A 17,687-nucleotide genomic window follows, 5' to 3' on the forward strand; every position below is an offset into this window, starting at 1 on the left:
TCATGCTTTCCTTAATTTAAAAACAAAGTGTGTGGGCTGAGCACGCTCATTTTAAGTGAAACTTCTTTGTGTTTTGTTACAGAAATTGTATTTGTGATGGTGTTTTTCATTAAAAATCAACACAATTTCAGTGCCAAAACGCAAAGAAGTTTGACTTAGAACGCCCGTGTGCGGCACCCACCGTCTTACCTTTTTTGTACTTCTATATGTATAGTAACTTTTGAAGGCCTCGTCTGTGTGTGTCGGCGGCTACTGCGCAGGTGTCTGTGGTGCGCTAGCGCTCCGAGGCAACGGCTCCTGCACATCGTGCGTGGGAGGACTCCGAATCCGCACCAGCTGCCATAACGGCCTCTAGTGCCAGCAATGAGGTCACTTCCGTTTCCAACAAGGCCATTTACTCCAAGGGAAATTTTCATTTGGTAAGTGCCAGCATAGAAGTTTCACTTCAAAAAAATAGTTATAGGACTGAAGCAGGTGTTCATTTCTGCTCCTAGGACACCCTGCTTCACAAGATACTTCTGCAGTGGATTTGGCTGGGCTATTTGGGGCTAGCAAAATGGCAGACCAATAGTAAGCAGTGACAACCCTTGCGGCTTTCTATTAGTCTGTGTGACCAGGATGTTCAAACCTGTGGAGCTTCTGCTGGCAGCACCTACTGAGTATCTTGGGAGGCAGGGGTCCCTGGAACTGAAATTAATGGTTCAACTCTAGAGACCCCCTTCTTACCATCTAGGTGGAATTTCTTTTGGGGGTGGGGAGCGATGCAAAGAAAGCGTAAAATCAATTACGAATTTAATCAGGAACCAAGGGGGCAATCCCGTCCTATGATTCCAGTGCAGGAACAAGTGAATAAAGACAGTGCTACTTCCATACAGGATAAGTAAAGATCAAAACGAGAGCGGTCCCATAGTGGAAAAAATGTACTAATCTATTGGATCATAAAAAAAGGCATACACGGGCAGGAGGCCCACACCTACGCGTTTCAAGCCTAAGCTCTTTATCAAGGCGAGTCCTTGGTGTATATCTCATATACCATTCAAGATATACCACATCAATGTATAATTGTCTGGACACTTTATTGTGTTAAAGTGGGATGTTTCCAGTTTAATTCGATTACATGTGGGATCTTCAAGATTTACTATCGGGTCCATACCATGATACCTAAAGGGTATTCCATCTAAGGACTTTATATCAATTTTTGCTTACTACAGCTACTTGCATACGTGTTTGAGCACCGCACTGTGTTTCTTGTGATATGATTCCAGTAACCTGGTTTTAAGGGGGTTCATCTGGGTAATACATGTGTAAACCAATAATTCCCTTTTTTTTTTTTTTAGTTGAATTTGGGGCTGGTTTGATTTCCTGTGGCTGCTCCCTTTTGTGAAATGTCACTGATAAGCAAGTGCTTGTACAGATGTAACCCCCTTCTCTTTTGTTCTCTGATGAGGAAAGTGTGGGAAGGGTAAAAAAAAAAAAAAACATTTGATTGAGAAACACTTTCCTATTTGGAGACCCCCTAAGAATGGGGAATTGGCTTGCTGTGGGATTGCACCTTTAAACAGATGAATGAATTCAATTGATCAGTTGCATAAAACTATATGCTTTGAAATGTGCATTAGCTGGCAATATGAACACCATGTATGTCCTATAGCAGGAACGTCTCAGGCTTTTAGCACTGCTATGTTGAGCATGAAGAAGCCACATGCTACTAGGTGTGTGCTTCCTGAAATTAATTTCAGGGGTTTTGGGGACCACCACCGAAGTTAGTGATTGCTAGTAACCACTGATTGAGAACTACTTGCCTATAGTTTTTAGATATGGAAATCATACCCTTAGCTGGAACATTTGAATGCTTTCCATTTGACTTTGGAGTGACATACTTACACGTGATCCAGAATACACATGCCACTATAAGAATGTGCTATTTAAGGTGGAAATATTTTAGAAGGGTGTCCTGATGTTTTATAGTTTGTTAAGCAGAGTTCAGATGACTGGTTCACTATGATATCCATGGACTGAATTATCTTCGCAGGGATAAGGAATATGTCTGTAATGTAAGTCCCATATGTAGAAACAGTGTACTTATAATAGTTACTATGGTCAGGTAAAAAAAATAATTAGAAGTTAACCTACAGTAGAAGGTTATGATTGTATACCATTAGTTCAAATTACAAAGATGTTTCACTGTAAATTCAGTTTTCCCCTCTGCAAAAGATTTTCTACCTGTCTTTGTCACCTTAAATATATTGAAATAATTCTAATGCATTCCATAGGAATGTGTTGCTATCTGCAGTTAACAGCACTAAAAGTCACCATATCATTTCATTAAGATACTTGATTTTTCTGTGATGATGAAAAATATCCAGGGCTTATTAATATTGGGGCCCATGCTGTCTTTTATAGTTACCCAGACACAAAGTATACTGTTTGTATCTATGTGTCAAATGTAAACAAATGTTTATCAGCTGTCATACATTTGGCAGATTTTTAAAGGGATTATACCAAAGACTTCAAAATGAACATACTTCAATATTTTGCTAAAATTCATAATATTTGTAACAATCACTGCAAATTGTAAGATGACATATAGGTGCACATTACCGATGTACCTTTATACATTAACTCTTTCACGGATTGTCAATATGCCTTCTATGACGGGGACTATTTGTGTTTCCTTGGATAAATTGTCTTTATAAAAATCCAAGTGAAATGTTTCCCCTCCCCGGATTATTTTAAAAGCCACAATGTTTTCTGAAAGAACATTTGGAAATGAATGCTTTTCTCTCTTAGAAGCTCAGGTTACAGATAAAATAGGTGTTTCCTGCACACATAAGAGTTTAACCTATAAGTTTCCAAACCAGAAAGCTTTGAGCTCTTCTCCCCTTTCTGTAGCTCCGCATTGCCCAGTGGGAGGAGGTATATGCGATATGGGAGGAGGTATATGCGATATGGGAGGAGGTATATGCGATATGGGAGGAGGTATATGCGATATGGGAGGAGGTATATGCGATATGGGAGGCGGTATATGCGATATGGAGCTGTCACAGCACTGATGTGTAGTGACCATTACACCCTGTACAGCAAATGCGACTGTGATGGGCTACAGGTGGCAAGGGAAAAAATCCAGAAAGGGGCGGGGCTACTGTTCCGGGGTCGGGTTATACCAATGGGAAGCACTTGAATAGGCGTGGTCACAGGGGCGGGGTCACAGGGGCGGGGTTACCCGGGTAGGGGGAGCGGGATTTAAAGCTGGCTGTAAGTTTGCAGCGCTGGTTGCAGGATGTCTGAGAGACGCCAGCGCCCCAGGAGCAGAGGGGGCAGGCGGTCTGCAGGGGAAGGTACAGGGCGCTGTGCAGCTAGTAAGGTACCGGGTACCGGGCACCGTGCAGCTGGTAAGGTACCGGGCACCGTGCAGCTGGTAAGGTACCGTGCAGCTAGTAAGGTACCGGGTACCGTGCAGCTAGTAAGGTGGCGCTCCTCCTCCTCACCCTCTGTGCAGTGAAGATATGTGCGCACCTTGCCACTTCATGCTGTGCATTGCGGGGTTTGGAGTCCAGGCAGGTTTACCTGACTTCCAGGGTACTAACTGAGAGCCCAGGGGCTACTTGTAGGGTTGTGTTTATTTATACAAATGTGTTACCAGGAAGTGGAACACTGAGAGTTACCTCTCGTTTTCAAGTATGTCCTGGGTTTAAAGTTAAGATGACAAATAATACATGGTTACAAATACAGTTACATAAGTGAGCAGGGTTATACAGGTTTAGGAGTGCACCTAACATTTACACCGTTATGGGGAGAGCTGACATCCAAGAGCTATTGTAATAATGAAGAAATATATTGGATTATCTTTCATCTAAAACTGTTTTATTGTGATATCAGAGACGGGCCTGAGTTAATGTGACTCCTGAGGAGTTTATAGAGGGTTCAGAAGACAATGAGGGAAGGATTTAACGTGGCACTGAAGGGGTAATATGGGTGAGCCAGTGTCTGGTTGGGATCTAGTCAGGGGTGGGACACTGTTTTCCCATCGGAGCTAATCGATGTGTTTATAGGAGCTGCAGTGGTGATGGGCTCGGAGAGAAATCCGGACTATGTGGAGCGGTTGGCTCGGAAGTATATGGTAACTTCTTATTATCCAGCCCCGCAGCTCTGCGAAGCCGCATAACATCAACCGTCTCCAAATGTATAAACCATACGGCAGCAATTTGTCTTTTTAACCTGTATTAACCCATTCAACGCTGTGGGATCTAATTAATAGAAGGGTATAAGTTGAATTGTTTTTAAATTGAATTGTTTTCTCAACATATTGGCAATACGTGGCAATACGTGTTTGGCAATACGTGTCTGTAACCTGCATATAGTGAAACATAACCAAGTGCCACATCTGTGTCCAAGAACTAAACATGTGCTTAAAAGGGGCAGGGTTAATAAAGAGCTGTATAACACCAGCGGGGAGGGGGGGGGGGGGGGGGGAAACTATTAACAGGCCAGGTTTGCATGATTTCTCTACCTTATCAATGTCACCCAAGAGTATCACAAAGACCACTTGCCCGTGAAAGTTGTCCTGTTTGTACTTCTGCATCCGTGCTTGAAGTTGTGCTGGGAGTGGAGAGGAGTGTAATTTGTGTTGGTGGGTTTGGATCCGCAGGGGACTGTCTGGTTCCTTTGTTCCGCTGAAATCCGCAGACCAAATCTCGAAGGCGATTCGCGTTTTGCAATTTTTTTTGTTATTGCCAATACACTCTGCGGATTCCAGAACCCGTGGGCGGATCCTTAAGAATCTGCCAATGGATTGCGGAATCCGTGGATTGGATTCTACAAATCCGCCCACGGTTGTATCTTTGATGAATCGGCACTGATTAAAACCGCCCAAATCCGTTGGCGGATTTTACACTGCGAAAACTGATTTTTGGGGGGGCAAAAAGCGAGAAAATCCGTGACACGGATTAGGGATGATTTGCCCATCTTTAGTTGGGAAACCCTGCAGCAAGAGGTAAATTAACATGCACCACTGTATTCGATTTACCACCTTTTATCTTTTAAGAGAAAATGTAAAGTGGAATCCAGCACTGAATCAGAATCCGACATCAACAATGAGGTATTGCATGGCTTATTTTATGAGTTTCTTCTGGGGTATTAAAACCAATTTGAGTGGGAACAAGGTAATTAGCTCTTTGAGACAAATGCAGAAAAGTATCTAGGAAGCTATTCTAATACTTGTTGGCCCCTATTTAATAACGGAACAGTCCTTTCAGTTCACTTGACTGGACGTAGGGGAGCAGATAACACAGGAGAGAGGTGGTCAGGTGTATGGAGCCAGGCACCTTGTATCCAACTAACCTGCTTTGACAGTCTTACCACTTACTACTTTGTATTAAGATTGCTTCCTACAAGATATTACAATGTGTGCAATATAAAAACTTTAGTATTTGAAAATTAGTATTTGAAAATCAGCCTATCATATGGATTACATTATTTAAATAAGATCTGACCTATATAGGTTAATTTTAACCATCATTGTTGCATATGCCGTGTCACCAGTACTAAGTCATTTCACATAGGACAGATGGCACATAGAAACTTTTATCTACTGTAGGTAAGATTTTTAAGACCTTTAAATTGATTACTAGAGGGGAAATTTGGGTGACGGGATATTTGATGAAACTAGTGGCTGTAAAACTGGGACAAAAGCTGACGTTATAAAATGATCGGATTTCGAAAGAAAATTACCACTGAGACAATCGGATTTTAAATTTTGCCATTTTTTTTTTTTACTGCTGGTTTTGCCGTTGGGGGACGTCGATAAATAGACCCCAATGTTTTTAGATCTACTCCGATTTCGTTTTTATTTTGAGATGAAGTGTTTGTGCTTGTTCTTGACCAGATCTTTTTGGACAGGGTCCATCAAGCACGCCAACACATGGAACCTCTAAGAAAACGGCTGCCCTGAAATTGCAAGTAGGTTTGGGCACTTGTGAATTGAATTTATATGCAATATATATGGGGTAGCCAACTCCAGTCCTCAAGACCTCGAACAGGTCAGGTTTTCAGGATATCCCTGCTTCAGCACAGGTGGCTGTCATGACTGAGTGACTTGTGCTAAAGCAGGGATATCCTTAAAACCTGACCTGTTGGTAGCTCTTGAGAACTGGAGTTGGTTACCCCTGCACTAGATCATGTAAGCTTGATGGAAAGCAGAGGAAGCACCTTCTTATGTACTGAACTTAAGCTAATATATTATGTAGTGAATCCCAATAAGTTCATATAGGGGCTGCTATATTGTTTTACCCAAAAACACATCCCCTCTCCAAACTGATCTTTACATTTCAAGCACGGGCAGCACTGTTGGATCCTGAAGGTCAAAGTTATGAGCATCCTGGGGTAACAAGTTGCTGATGGTAAAACCCCAATTGTTTGTTATATGGTTGCTAGTAGAGATTTTGATCAAGTTAAATGAATCCCATGACATAGTAATTTCAATTTATAACGGGGAAGAGGACATTTGTGATTAGCAACCCCTATACTCGCTTATACCAATAATGCCAATAACTTTATTTCATATAGTGCTTTTCTCCATGTTGGACTCCAAGCGTTTACAATAACAGTAGGATACGCAGCACTTAGGCATTTTTTTTACAAACAATACCTGCCCAAATGAGCTTACAATCTATTTTTGGTGCCTTCGGTCACAAGGAGCTGATTCAACGTCGGTGTCATTGTTTACAATCTGTCTTTACTCACAGAGTCGCTCCTCATTGGGATTCATTACGAGTAGCTTCCACCCTATACTATATTTTCAATTTCCAGGTCTAGCTTCAGTTCAGGACATAATAATGTTGTGCCTCTATAGTACACAGTCTTATGGTGACTTATATATCTATATATATATACATATATGCAAATACAACTGTATGCTCATCTGCATGTCTTAGGCATGTCTTAGGCATGTCTGCAACCCCGCCTTTCCCCATTATCACCCAGCATACAGCACTTCCACTGCAGCAAGGGATTCTGGGAAATGACATGCAAATGAGCACACAGTGTCACTTTTTGCCTCAATAACCATTTTAACATGGTTCCCTATAGGCTTAAGCTTGCTGCATGGTCACAGCTTTGAGCACAGCCAGGGTTAAGGTGCATACCCAGAAAACCACCCACAGACAGCTGTTTCGACCTTGATGGGTCTCATCAGTGTGGGGTTGATTTTAACTGGGTATGCAAGAGAGGCTATGGGATAGGCTAAACCATAATACTGAGTTAAGTTATGGTGAGTAAAAAAAGTGACAAAAACATATACATATACATATACGATCTCTCTTGAGTGCAGTATCGGGCACTCTTCACTGCTTGATTTTTGCCTCCATGTATAACTTTCCATTTTGCACCACCTCTCATGTCTTTCTGGGGACATGGTGCCTTCACCTGTGCGGAGGCGTGCGCGGACGTGACGTCACCCGCTTGAAGCGGGTGCGTTTTTTGGCCTTGCTGCACGTGCTGTCTAGGGGCGTTCCAGTAACGTCACGGAGCTGGTTCGCCCTCATTGAGCAAACCGCTCACGTGACCTGTCTGTCGCGCTGAGAAATCAGTTTATCTGATTTTTCACGCATTGCGCGCCTCCTTCTACTTCCGCATGGACGCGCCCACACGCCACATGAACACTGACTTAAGGTAGTCTGTTCGCTCCGCACGGTTTGCGGTACGATGGCCCCAGCCTAAGGCTGCGTCCCTGCTGGCGCTGTGCACGCTCATGCTTGAGCGGTGACGTCACCAACTCTCTAAGCATGAGCGCCAGGTATCCTGCCTATTTTGCAAGCGTGGACAGTGGGGCATTGCGGGCAAGTCGACCACGCTTCAGTCAGTTTTTTTTTTTTTTTTTTGTCTGCTCAAGCTTCAAGCTTGGGTGAGCATGCGTGCCCGCGCCGCGTGAGCGGGGACTTCCACATAAAGACTGCAATAAGTAAAAGTGGCAAACGCCAAGCGCACAGCATGCTCAGGCCAGCTAGGACACAGCCTAATATTGGAATAAGACTTGCTGAGCAGAGGCCATTTTAGCTTCTTGTATATATCGTCCCATATATAATCTATCCTTTAATTCAGTTCCTAGATCCATATGACGGGGACTCAGAAGACACTTCAACCCATTCAGACGGTAGTGCAATATTTGTACAAGATTGCCAAGCGACTCTGACGGAGAATTGGAACCTTCCAGTGTGTGAAACTGATGTCTATATGAGGTCTCTAGCAAATTTAGATACTTCAGTGGAAACCACTACCAGGGAATCCTGGGGCAGCTCTGTCCGAGGGACGGGTCCATCGGACCTTTCCATGGACTCTGGAATTATAACCGAGGCACCCAGCTTCAATTCTGGTCATTTCGTATTGATTGGTGTCGATTCAAGAAATGCACATCACCGTGGAAATTCTGTATTGCCTTTATCTCAATCCAAGAGAACCTCTGAGGATAACAGTGACTTTGCCATGTTTGAAACATCATTAGCCAAGCGTAAATTGGGACTAAAAATGGATGATAGTGGGGAGAAGCTAAGAAGAAAAAAACCACGTGTTACAGAGATCAGGGTATGTTCTGCAAGTAACCAAATGTTTTGCACTTAGGTCATTTTATTAGCTGAATGAAGTGTTTTAACATTTGTCCAAATTATGCTTTAGTTCAATGTTTTAAAGCAACTTAACACCTCCCAATGTTATCTCTGAATATTAGGTTTGTAATTCTGTAAAGCGTTTACATTACTACTTGCATCTACTTCTGGTATAGGCAATTTATTTGCTAAGCTTGAAGCAGTTACATGAGGGCTTGTGATCAGTGTAGGATGCTAAACACCAGGGGAATGTAGGTAGAAAGGCTATGCTGCACTATGCACAAATACTGAATATTCTTAAACCCGTCCAACCTAAATTGTTCATACATAGGACGGTCACAATAAATGACAAAAATTCTACCACAATACTCTGCTAAAATGGACATTCGCTTAACTTTCTTTTTTTTTCTCCCCCCACAGCAGTGAAGTCAAAATACTACTGCAGCCCGAATCTGTCAACGCTTCAGCAGTGGGAAAACATGACAATATGCTGAAATAGAAGGGCAAAATGTGCAAGCAATACTTTGTGGATTGCGTAAAGAATGAATGTATGAATCATAAATGCACAATGACAACCTTGTAGTGTGCATGGACAGAGCATCTCCACACCGGTCACTATTCTTCATGCTATGACAATGTTAGAGATGAAACTGAAAATATTTAAGTAAAGGAAGTGACATCAATGACGTTGTAATGTTTATAATATCTACATTTGTTTAGGTAGATAAAGTATTACTGCAAATATTAAAAGTAATGAGGCAGTATTAATGTTACATGCACAGGAGTGGACAAAATATAGTGGTGGCACAAGGGTGTGGGTGTTAATTTGAGGTGGGGACAGTGAAGGGGTTTGAGTGGTGGTTAAGATGTAGTCCCTGAAGGAGGTAGACATTGATGTTTCTTGCAAGGGAGACATCTGTATGCTTGTTACATCTGCACGTGGTCTCACAGGGGTGCCAGGGGCTTCCCTGTCCCTTTGATGCAGAGCTGTCAGATATGCTCCCTCTCTCGGTGACACTCCTCCCACAGTGCAGCTGTTGGCATTGGAAGGTGATAGTGTTAGTATTGCGCAGGCAAATACAGCACAGCTTCAGCCGCTAGAGGTAACAGTTTAGGTGACCAGTATTATGCCTGTACATGCATAACTACCCTTTAAAAGGTCCAGTTCACCATCCACGTACAAAGCAGGAAGCCTTTGGCATTGAACAGCATTCATTTCCATGGGGAAGCCCAGCTTCCCAAAATATTTACTAATGATGGTGATGTCGGTAGCATCCCAGGCTGGGTAAATATGGTGGTTTAAATCTCCCACATTACAGGAGTTAATAGGAAGGCTTTCTACTGACCTGTGTAAGGGCTGTTCTCTACTGCGTGTGCTTGCTAGGCCAAGCGTGCGGTAGTTTTAGCTAGCTGAGGCCGAGTTCAGGGTGCTTACTACACGACGTGTGCGCTCGATCGGAACAATGACATGGTTTTCAATGAACCATGTCAGATTGCAATTTCTTGTGGCGGCAAAGCACAGCATTGTCGCTGCTACATTTCGCCACTACAACCGAAATCGATTTTTCTTGTGGCGGTAGTCGCGTCACATGAGCTGGTTCAGCGAACCAGCTCTGTGACACGCTGGCCCTGGCCACGCCCCCACCTGACTCCTGTAGCCTGAACACAGATCGCTGGGGTGGAGGCACACACGGGAGCACGTAGTCGCAGCATGCACTCTGAACTCGGCCTGAGGTTAGTCAGCCTTTCTATAATGGTGGCCCGCGCGCGCACGCACGTTAATGCGTGTGGAACTGGCCGACAGGGGGGGGGGGGGAGAAAGATAAAGAATGTGCACCGCTGAAATGTGTATGTATGTACAATATTAATAAACAATTTATTAAAGTATTTATTTCAAAACTTATTTAACTATATTTATTTATATATATTTAACTATATTTATTTACATACAGTACCTCACTCGCTCACAGCATACACACAAAAGGCATGCACGCACGGCCGCACACACTATAGAACGGCCCTAACGCAGGAGATTTAAGTGTGGAAGCAGCACCTACAGCTCTCAGGAAGCAAGTGGTCACTGGCATTGCCCAGCTACATACCCCCCAAAAAAAATTAATCTTGAAATACTCCTTTTAAGCTCTAGGACAGGGGTCCCCAATGTGGTGCCAGCAACCACAATGCTACCACCACCTGCTGCATGCTGGAAGTCAGGCCCAACTTCTGAGAGTGGGACTGATGCAGTACTGTGCATGGATACATGGGTTGGTGCCTGGCGCTGTCTCCTTAACACTAAAAGTGTGCCCTTGGGCACAAAGGTTGGGGACCCCCTGCTCTAGGGCTACAACAGAGTTGTATCACATTTGTCTAGTGACCACTTAATACTAGGTTTTTTTTTTTTTTAAATTGCAAGCAAACCAAGCTACCTACAGCTTATGCATACTCAAATGCTGACATTCAGATCCTAATGTGGCCAACGCTTTGCCGAGCTTGTTCTGTGGCAAGTATACATAAGGGAGAGTGCTTTAATGATGTAGCATGAGACTTGAAAGGCCACTAAACATACATCATGAAACCTTGCACAGGTTATACAACGTGTTGGCGTTATATGGCTTTAACTATTTTGCACCTCATACGTTGTCAGTGTACACACAAAAGGAGTGTATGTACTAAAAGTGCCACTTAGATACTCCCAGAAAAAAATATTGCTCCACTTTAACTGGTTCTCTTATAGTCCACTTGAGGGCCAAAACCATCCCAGAATGAATGGTGTTAATTACAAATGTCCAGTGAAGGTCTCATGCAAAGTAAATGGAGAGATCACTTATTCAGACATGGAAAAAAGAGCAGGGCGCTAAAAATAAATAAATAAACCTTTATGGATGTAGCAAGTTTGAGACAATATAATAAACAAAAACAAGTTTATACTAATCTACTCCCAAATGTTGGTATATGTACATTAAATACAAATACCACTGGTGGTGCATTTGTATGTTTCACACAGGTCTGCAACCCTGTCTTTCCCCATTATCTCTTAGCAAACAGTGCCTTCCATTGCAGCCATGGATTCTGGGCAATGACCTGCACATGAGTAGTGTCACTACTCAATTTTAACATTGACACCCTATAAGCGTACTGTACGCCTACTGTATTGCACAGCTTTACAGCATAGCTTGGGTTAATGTGCATACTACTCACAGACAGCTGTTTCAACTGTTTGGCTTTGTCTGAGGCTGGTTGCTGGTTATGCAACATGAAACTGGTAAGTGGATAGAACCAGACATATGTACACATGTCAAAATGCAGCAACTTCAGGTGCCGACCTCATGTGAGACTCCGCCTCTGGGTGGCCAGTCAATATGTGACATCACAGCCATCTGATCTGCTAGTCTGCTCCGGTAGAAATCCATCTTGCTTGTGTACCAACGCATTATAAAACAATGCCCCAACAGGGCATCCCATGATGACTTGTTAATGCTTGAAAACCCCAGCACCTCGTGGTGCTGCAATTTGGTTTATGCACATCTAACACCAAAGTTTGGTATAAGTTTTTTTTAATTAATTTTAAACTTACTACAAAGCTTTTTTCTTGCACTCTGCTCTTTCTGCATAGTCTGGGCCAGTGGTTTCCAACTTTTTTTTTTGGTTAAGGAACCCTATAATTGTGAAATTCTGTGGAGCCCGAACCCTCTAATAGCGCGTCTGATATAGATCAGATACATTTGAAAATTGTACCAAATATGGAAGCATTGTAAATGACCTGAAAATTGCACAGAAGCCTTTAGGGATGCCCAGGGACCACGGGTTGAAAAACACTGGTGCAGCCATTGATCTGTACAAAATTCCTATGTTTCATATCAAGAAGGAAATTAAGTTTCCTACAGCTTTTCTTTTACCACTCCATGCTAATATATATTTACACACACACAAAAACAAAACGCAAGTCAATTAATGCCATACACTTTTATTAGCGTAAAACAGTCACTTATGGTAGTGTAGCTAAATCTAAAAACTACTTTTTCCTTCCAAATCTGTTCATTTCTTTCCCTTCTAACTGTAAACCTACCCATTTCATTTTTGAACCTTGCAAATCTAACTTTCCCATTCCAATCATTGGCTTTACAGAACCCAAACCATTTAAAAGCCATTTTTCTACTTCTCAAAATCCCTCATGCAACAATCCACGTGCCATCTTCCACATTTCAGAAATCCTTCAGCATTCAACCATTCCTCAAAACGAACCTAGTCTAAACAACTGAATACAAGCAGAGAGCGTTTTAAACAGCATTGATGAAAGGTTCTGGTGCCTCTTTATTCTGTACTCAGTATTGCCACACCGCGCTCGTAGAAACTGCGAGGATCCTCCTTGGTGGCAATTTCAATATCAACCGTGAAGATCAAGTCCGCACGTGTGAAATTCAGATACACCGGCAGTGTTACCTAAAAAGTAAATGTAGGGCTGATTAACAAACTGCTAACAGTGATAACTTACTCTGTCCATATTTAATATGTACCACTAAAAAAAGGAGTATTTGGATGATGAAACATTTCAGAGTCGTAGACGGGAATACCATTTTAAATGACAAGACTTTAACCCAAGTGTACTAATAGCAGTGACCGATTTAACCTCGAGGGATGAGTGATTCATTTAAGTAAAGAAGTGACATGAATTACGTTTCTTTGTTTCTAAAATGTATTATCTACATTGGTTTGGGTAGATCAGGAACTACAGCAAATCTTAAGAGTCATGGGGATATACACAATACCAAAATGCACAGGGTGAACAAAACTATATTGGGGCAGAGGGGTGAGGGTAGTGATTATAGAGGGGCGATGCAGTTTTAAATTTTTTTTAACCAAAATCTGACACCTAGAAGTATATTTTCATGTGTAAGTTAGTTTAGTCAGATGTCCGTGTTCAAGAAACGTTTGCATAGATAAAACCCCCTCCCGTACCTTTCTAATAAGGACAGTGCTGGACACCAAACACTTCCCCATTCAGAGTCCCCAAAAATGGTTTTGTGCTTAATTTGCAAAGAAACCAAAGTAGTCAAATATTTGCCATAAGCCGTTTCATTGGTTTAAATTGTTAAATTCTTAAAAAAAAAAAAAAGCTTTTTTTTTGCCAGCTACCAGGGATTGCCTTTATTGCGAGGTGCTAAATTCCCAAACAGAATACCAAGTATATGTTAACTTTACAAATAACCTCAGTGGTGATATGATGCACTTTAAATAGGGTATGAACATCAACCTCATTTGATGATATTAATACTGACCACATTGGCCTTCCGCTCAGCATATGTTTGCTTGGTCCAGCGAAGCTGTGTCAGATACAACACCGTCGAGATGGCATTTGAAAGGGACAGTTTATTGTTTGTGCAAGTTGCTCCTTGAAGCTTCAAACCTAAAATGCAATAATTTGTACATGAAATGCAATGGGAAGAAAAATCAAGCGGCATATTTTTTTTTAGAACAAACACCAAATTTGAATGTGTTTAGCGAGAAGTTGCATATTTTTCCCCTCGTTATCGCGATGGGTGTGCTTGGGTTAAATGGCTTACAAAGGGACACTTGACTGGTTTGTACAGCAGATAGTAAAATGGGCCTACTAGTTCTCATCTGCCATCACATTCTATGTTTCTTGGGTTCTGTTTATTGAATCTTTCTTAATCTGAATGAAATGAGATGTCTCTATTTGTTGTATTGCGCACATTTGAAAAAAGAGAGACCTGTATGAAAATACTGTACAATGTTTAACCGTTTCCTGCTCTTGCAATATAATATTTCAGCCATTGGAAAAAGCACAAAGAACAAACCTGTGACTCCAAAGCTGTAAGCGTCCAACACTGCGTTCTGATTGGTGGTCACGCTCACTTCCAGACACAGCTCTTCCAGAGACCAGCTGTTTGCCTGGGCAACATACTGTCTGGTAGCCGTGATGTACGCTTCAGGGACAAACAGACCCCCGATCCACACATGAATACCCTGCGGGAACACAGAAAAAAGAAATAAATATACGAGTGGGAACCATTCTTTATCGATCTAATAAAAATAGATGCCATCTAAGCTATGCGAGTTGAGCTATTTGCTCTTTGTGAAAGACTTTACACAAGAGATGAGCAGTTCCCAGAAAAAAGGAAAAAAGTTGAAAAATATACATCCTGCCAACATAGGTACAAAATAAACAGACCGTGACCCTCATCTTATACAGGCGCCAATATCCCAACCATGATGTAGTATATAGTACGTCTGTATCAAGAAAAGCCTATATAATAACCCGAATGTGCATTTCCTCTGTAAACTTATTGAAAAATCGATTATTGAAAAAGATTAGAAACATTCCATGAAATATGCACCTAGTCACATACTAGAATTTCTGTGCTCTCCATGGCAAACAGTAAAGACTTTCCATTCATTTTACAAAAAGGCAGCTAGTGTTTTTGCGTAAAAAGAAAAGTTTATTCAAAATAGTTCTCAACCGCTAGTGTCCATGGTTACCATGGTAACATTAGAAGGTACAATACTCGGGAAGGGTGGGGCGACATCCACTTAAATATTTAAATTGTTCACATCTCCTCAAATTAAGCATCAGAGTCTAAAATTGCCGGGATCTTTTATAGAAAATATAACGCACACACGCGCTTTGAAACTTGCCTTCAGTTCCTTTGCTCCGCTGGAAGAGGCGGCTTGTGAAATATTTTGCAGCTGCTTCACACGGTCACTGAAATCTGCCACCCACTGTATGACAGTCATCCCAACTGGAACCGTGAAACGGGACCAGCTACGAGGCAGGATACCTTGGGGGAGGGAAGGGGGGAAATAAATAAATAAGTTACATTTAACACCATGTTTTTGTACAGGCCTCCAACATAGCAAATAAGATTTAAATACAGATATGACATCACTTTAGTATTGGGCAGTTGAAGCTTCAGTGACAATCGTTTCTTATAATTTAGCTTAATGAAAGTATGTCTTTTTTCACCCTCATCTGCAATGTAACTGAAGTTCTGTTCACATATACAGGCATACCCCGGTTTAAGGACACTCACTTTAAGTACACTCGCGAGTAAGTACATCTCGCTCAATAGGCAAACGGCAGCTAACGCACGCGCCTGTCAGCACGTCCTGAACAATAATACCGGCTCCCTACCTGTACCGAAGCTGTGCGCAAGCGGGGAGACTATAGAGCCTGTTACACATGCGTTATTTACATCAGTTATGCACGTATATGACGATTGCAGTACAGTACATGCATCAATAAGTGGGGAAAATGCAGTGCTTCAGTTTAAGTACATTTTCGCTTTACATACATGCTCCGGTCCCATTGCGTATGTTAATGCGGGGTATGCCTGTGTTACATAGTTACATACATGCTCCGGTCCCATTGCGTACGTTAATGCGGGGTATGCCTGTGTTACATAGTTACATACATGCTCCGGTCCCATTGCGTACGTTAATGCGGGGTATGTCTGTGTTACATAGTTACATACATGCTCCGGACCCATTGCGTATGTTAATGCGGGGTATGCCTGTGTTACATACATGCTCCGGTCCCATTGCGTATGTTAATGCGGGGTATGCCTGTGTTACATACATGCTCCGGTCCCATTGCGTACGTTAATGCGGGGTATGCCTGTGTTACATACATGCTCCGGTCCCATTGCGTACGTTAATGCGGGGTATGCCTGTGTTACATACATGCTCCGGTCCCATTGCGTACGTTAATGCGGGGTATGCCTGTGTTACATACATGCTCCGGTCCCATTGCGTACGTTAATGCGGGGTATGCCTGTGTTACATACATGCTCCGGTCCCATTGCGTACGTTAATGCGGGGTATGCCTGTGTTACATACATGCTCCGGTCCCATTGCGTACGTTAATGCGGGGTATGCCTGTGTTACATACATGCTCCGGTCCCATTGCGTATGTTAATGCGGGGTATGCCTGTGTTACATACATGCTCCGGTCCCATTGCGTATGTTAATGCGGGGTATGCCTGTGTTACATACATGCTCCGGTCCTATTGCGTATGTTAATGCGGGGTATGCCTGTAGGCTGTTCCTGTTGGCAAAACAGTGAATACTAATTTGAGAGAATTATCTTTACCTTTCACCAACTCATTTATAAGTGTGCGCAAATAGTTGGTCTGCTTCTTCTTTCCTTCACACACTTGAACCACATCGGTAAGATCTTGACGCACATCCTGAAGCAATTTGGCTCCCATCTTTACTTCGCGTTCAAAGAATCGGAACAGCGGATCCTACAACACATAGGGCGAAAAATCAAATCCCTTAACTGGCCCAACAGGAATAAAAAGGATCTGCCCAGCGATTATTCTTTCCCCCAATGTTAATCGAATATTGAAGCACTAGAACAGTCCTCAAGGGCCACCAAAAGGTCAGGTTTTCAGTATACCCCTGCTTCAGCACAGATGGCTCAATCATTGGAGCTCCCTGTGCTGAAGCAGGGGTATTCATAAAACATGACTTGTTGGTGGCCCTTGAGAACTGAAGTTGGCCACTTGCACTAGAAGGTAAAAATAAGCAGTGTTCGACAAACCTATACATTTGCTCGCCCCGGGCGAGAGGATTTAACATCGTGGCGAGCTCCTATTGGCCCAAGCAGCACACAAGTGGTACTAGGTGGCGAGTAGATTTTTTTGTTCGGCGAGTAGATTTTTTGGTGATTTGTCAACCACTGAAAATAAGCAACACAAAAGTATATACTACGGTAGTCTGACCTTTATATTTTCCACTGTCCGTTTCAGGTGATTGAGAGCCTGCGGAATAACATGGAGCCAGTTGCAAGCTGTGGTGTGCAGCGTTCTCATCCACGCCGGACGACCGTCTGAAGTGGAATCAGTTCTTTGTTTCTTCTCGGTTTCTGCGTAGGCCAAGTCATCCTCATCCTCCAGCATTTGCATTTTCAGCATTTTACTGATCATATCAATGCCTGAACCACAGGGGGAAGAAAAATAAGGGGGAGAAGTACAGCAAAGAAAAAATAACCAAAAGTGAAGCTGCAACTGTGGATTTTTACAATTAAGCAAATAAAAATATATCACTATTGAGCACATTCATTAACATGTC

General features: G+C 42.5%; 2 protein-coding genes across 2 annotated transcripts in view; one reads left to right on the forward strand and one right to left on the reverse strand.

The window, feature by feature from the left end:
- The first annotated feature begins 3,247 nt into the window (after positions 1-3,247).
- LOC142503092 (uncharacterized) lies at positions 3,248-10,406 on the forward strand. The gene is made up of 6 exons (XM_075615048.1): positions 3,248-3,338; positions 4,053-4,120; positions 5,045-5,098; positions 5,899-5,958; positions 8,098-8,577; positions 9,018-10,406. The coding sequence occupies exons 1-6, from the start codon at positions 3,281-3,283 to the stop codon at positions 9,021-9,023; spliced, it is 726 nt and encodes a 241-aa protein (XP_075471163.1). The 5' UTR covers positions 3,248-3,280; the 3' UTR covers positions 9,024-10,406.
- A 2,139-nt stretch (positions 10,407-12,545) lies between these two features.
- DYNC1H1 (dynein cytoplasmic 1 heavy chain 1) overlaps positions 12,546-17,687 on the reverse strand; it is a 56,195-nt gene continuing 51,053 nt past the window's right edge. The window contains 6 exon segments of the mRNA XM_075615050.1: positions 12,546-13,037; positions 13,874-14,001; positions 14,414-14,582; positions 15,252-15,394; positions 16,705-16,858; positions 17,339-17,550. Coding sequence (XP_075471165.1) covers positions 12,909-13,037; positions 13,874-14,001; positions 14,414-14,582; positions 15,252-15,394; positions 16,705-16,858; positions 17,339-17,550 — 935 coding nt within the window. The 3' untranslated portion in view covers positions 12,546-12,908.

Source organism: Ascaphus truei, chromosome 9 (assembly GCF_040206685.1).
Source record: "Ascaphus truei isolate aAscTru1 chromosome 9, aAscTru1.hap1, whole genome shotgun sequence".
NCBI classification, from domain to species: domain Eukaryota; kingdom Metazoa; phylum Chordata; class Amphibia; order Anura; family Ascaphidae; genus Ascaphus; species Ascaphus truei.

Coding starts and splice junctions, on each gene's coding strand:
- LOC142503092 (XM_075615048.1), top strand. CDS start 3,281: ATGTCTGAGAGACGCCAGCGCCCCAGGAGCAGAGGGGGCAGGCGGTCT. Junction 4,121..5,044: donor GGTTGGCTCGGAAGTATATG/GTAACTTCTTAT, acceptor TTATCTTTTAAG/AGAAAATGTAAAGTGGAATC. Junction 5,959..8,097: donor CGGCTGCCCTGAAATTGCAA/GTAGGTTTGGGC, acceptor CCTTTAATTCAG/TTCCTAGATCCATATGACGG.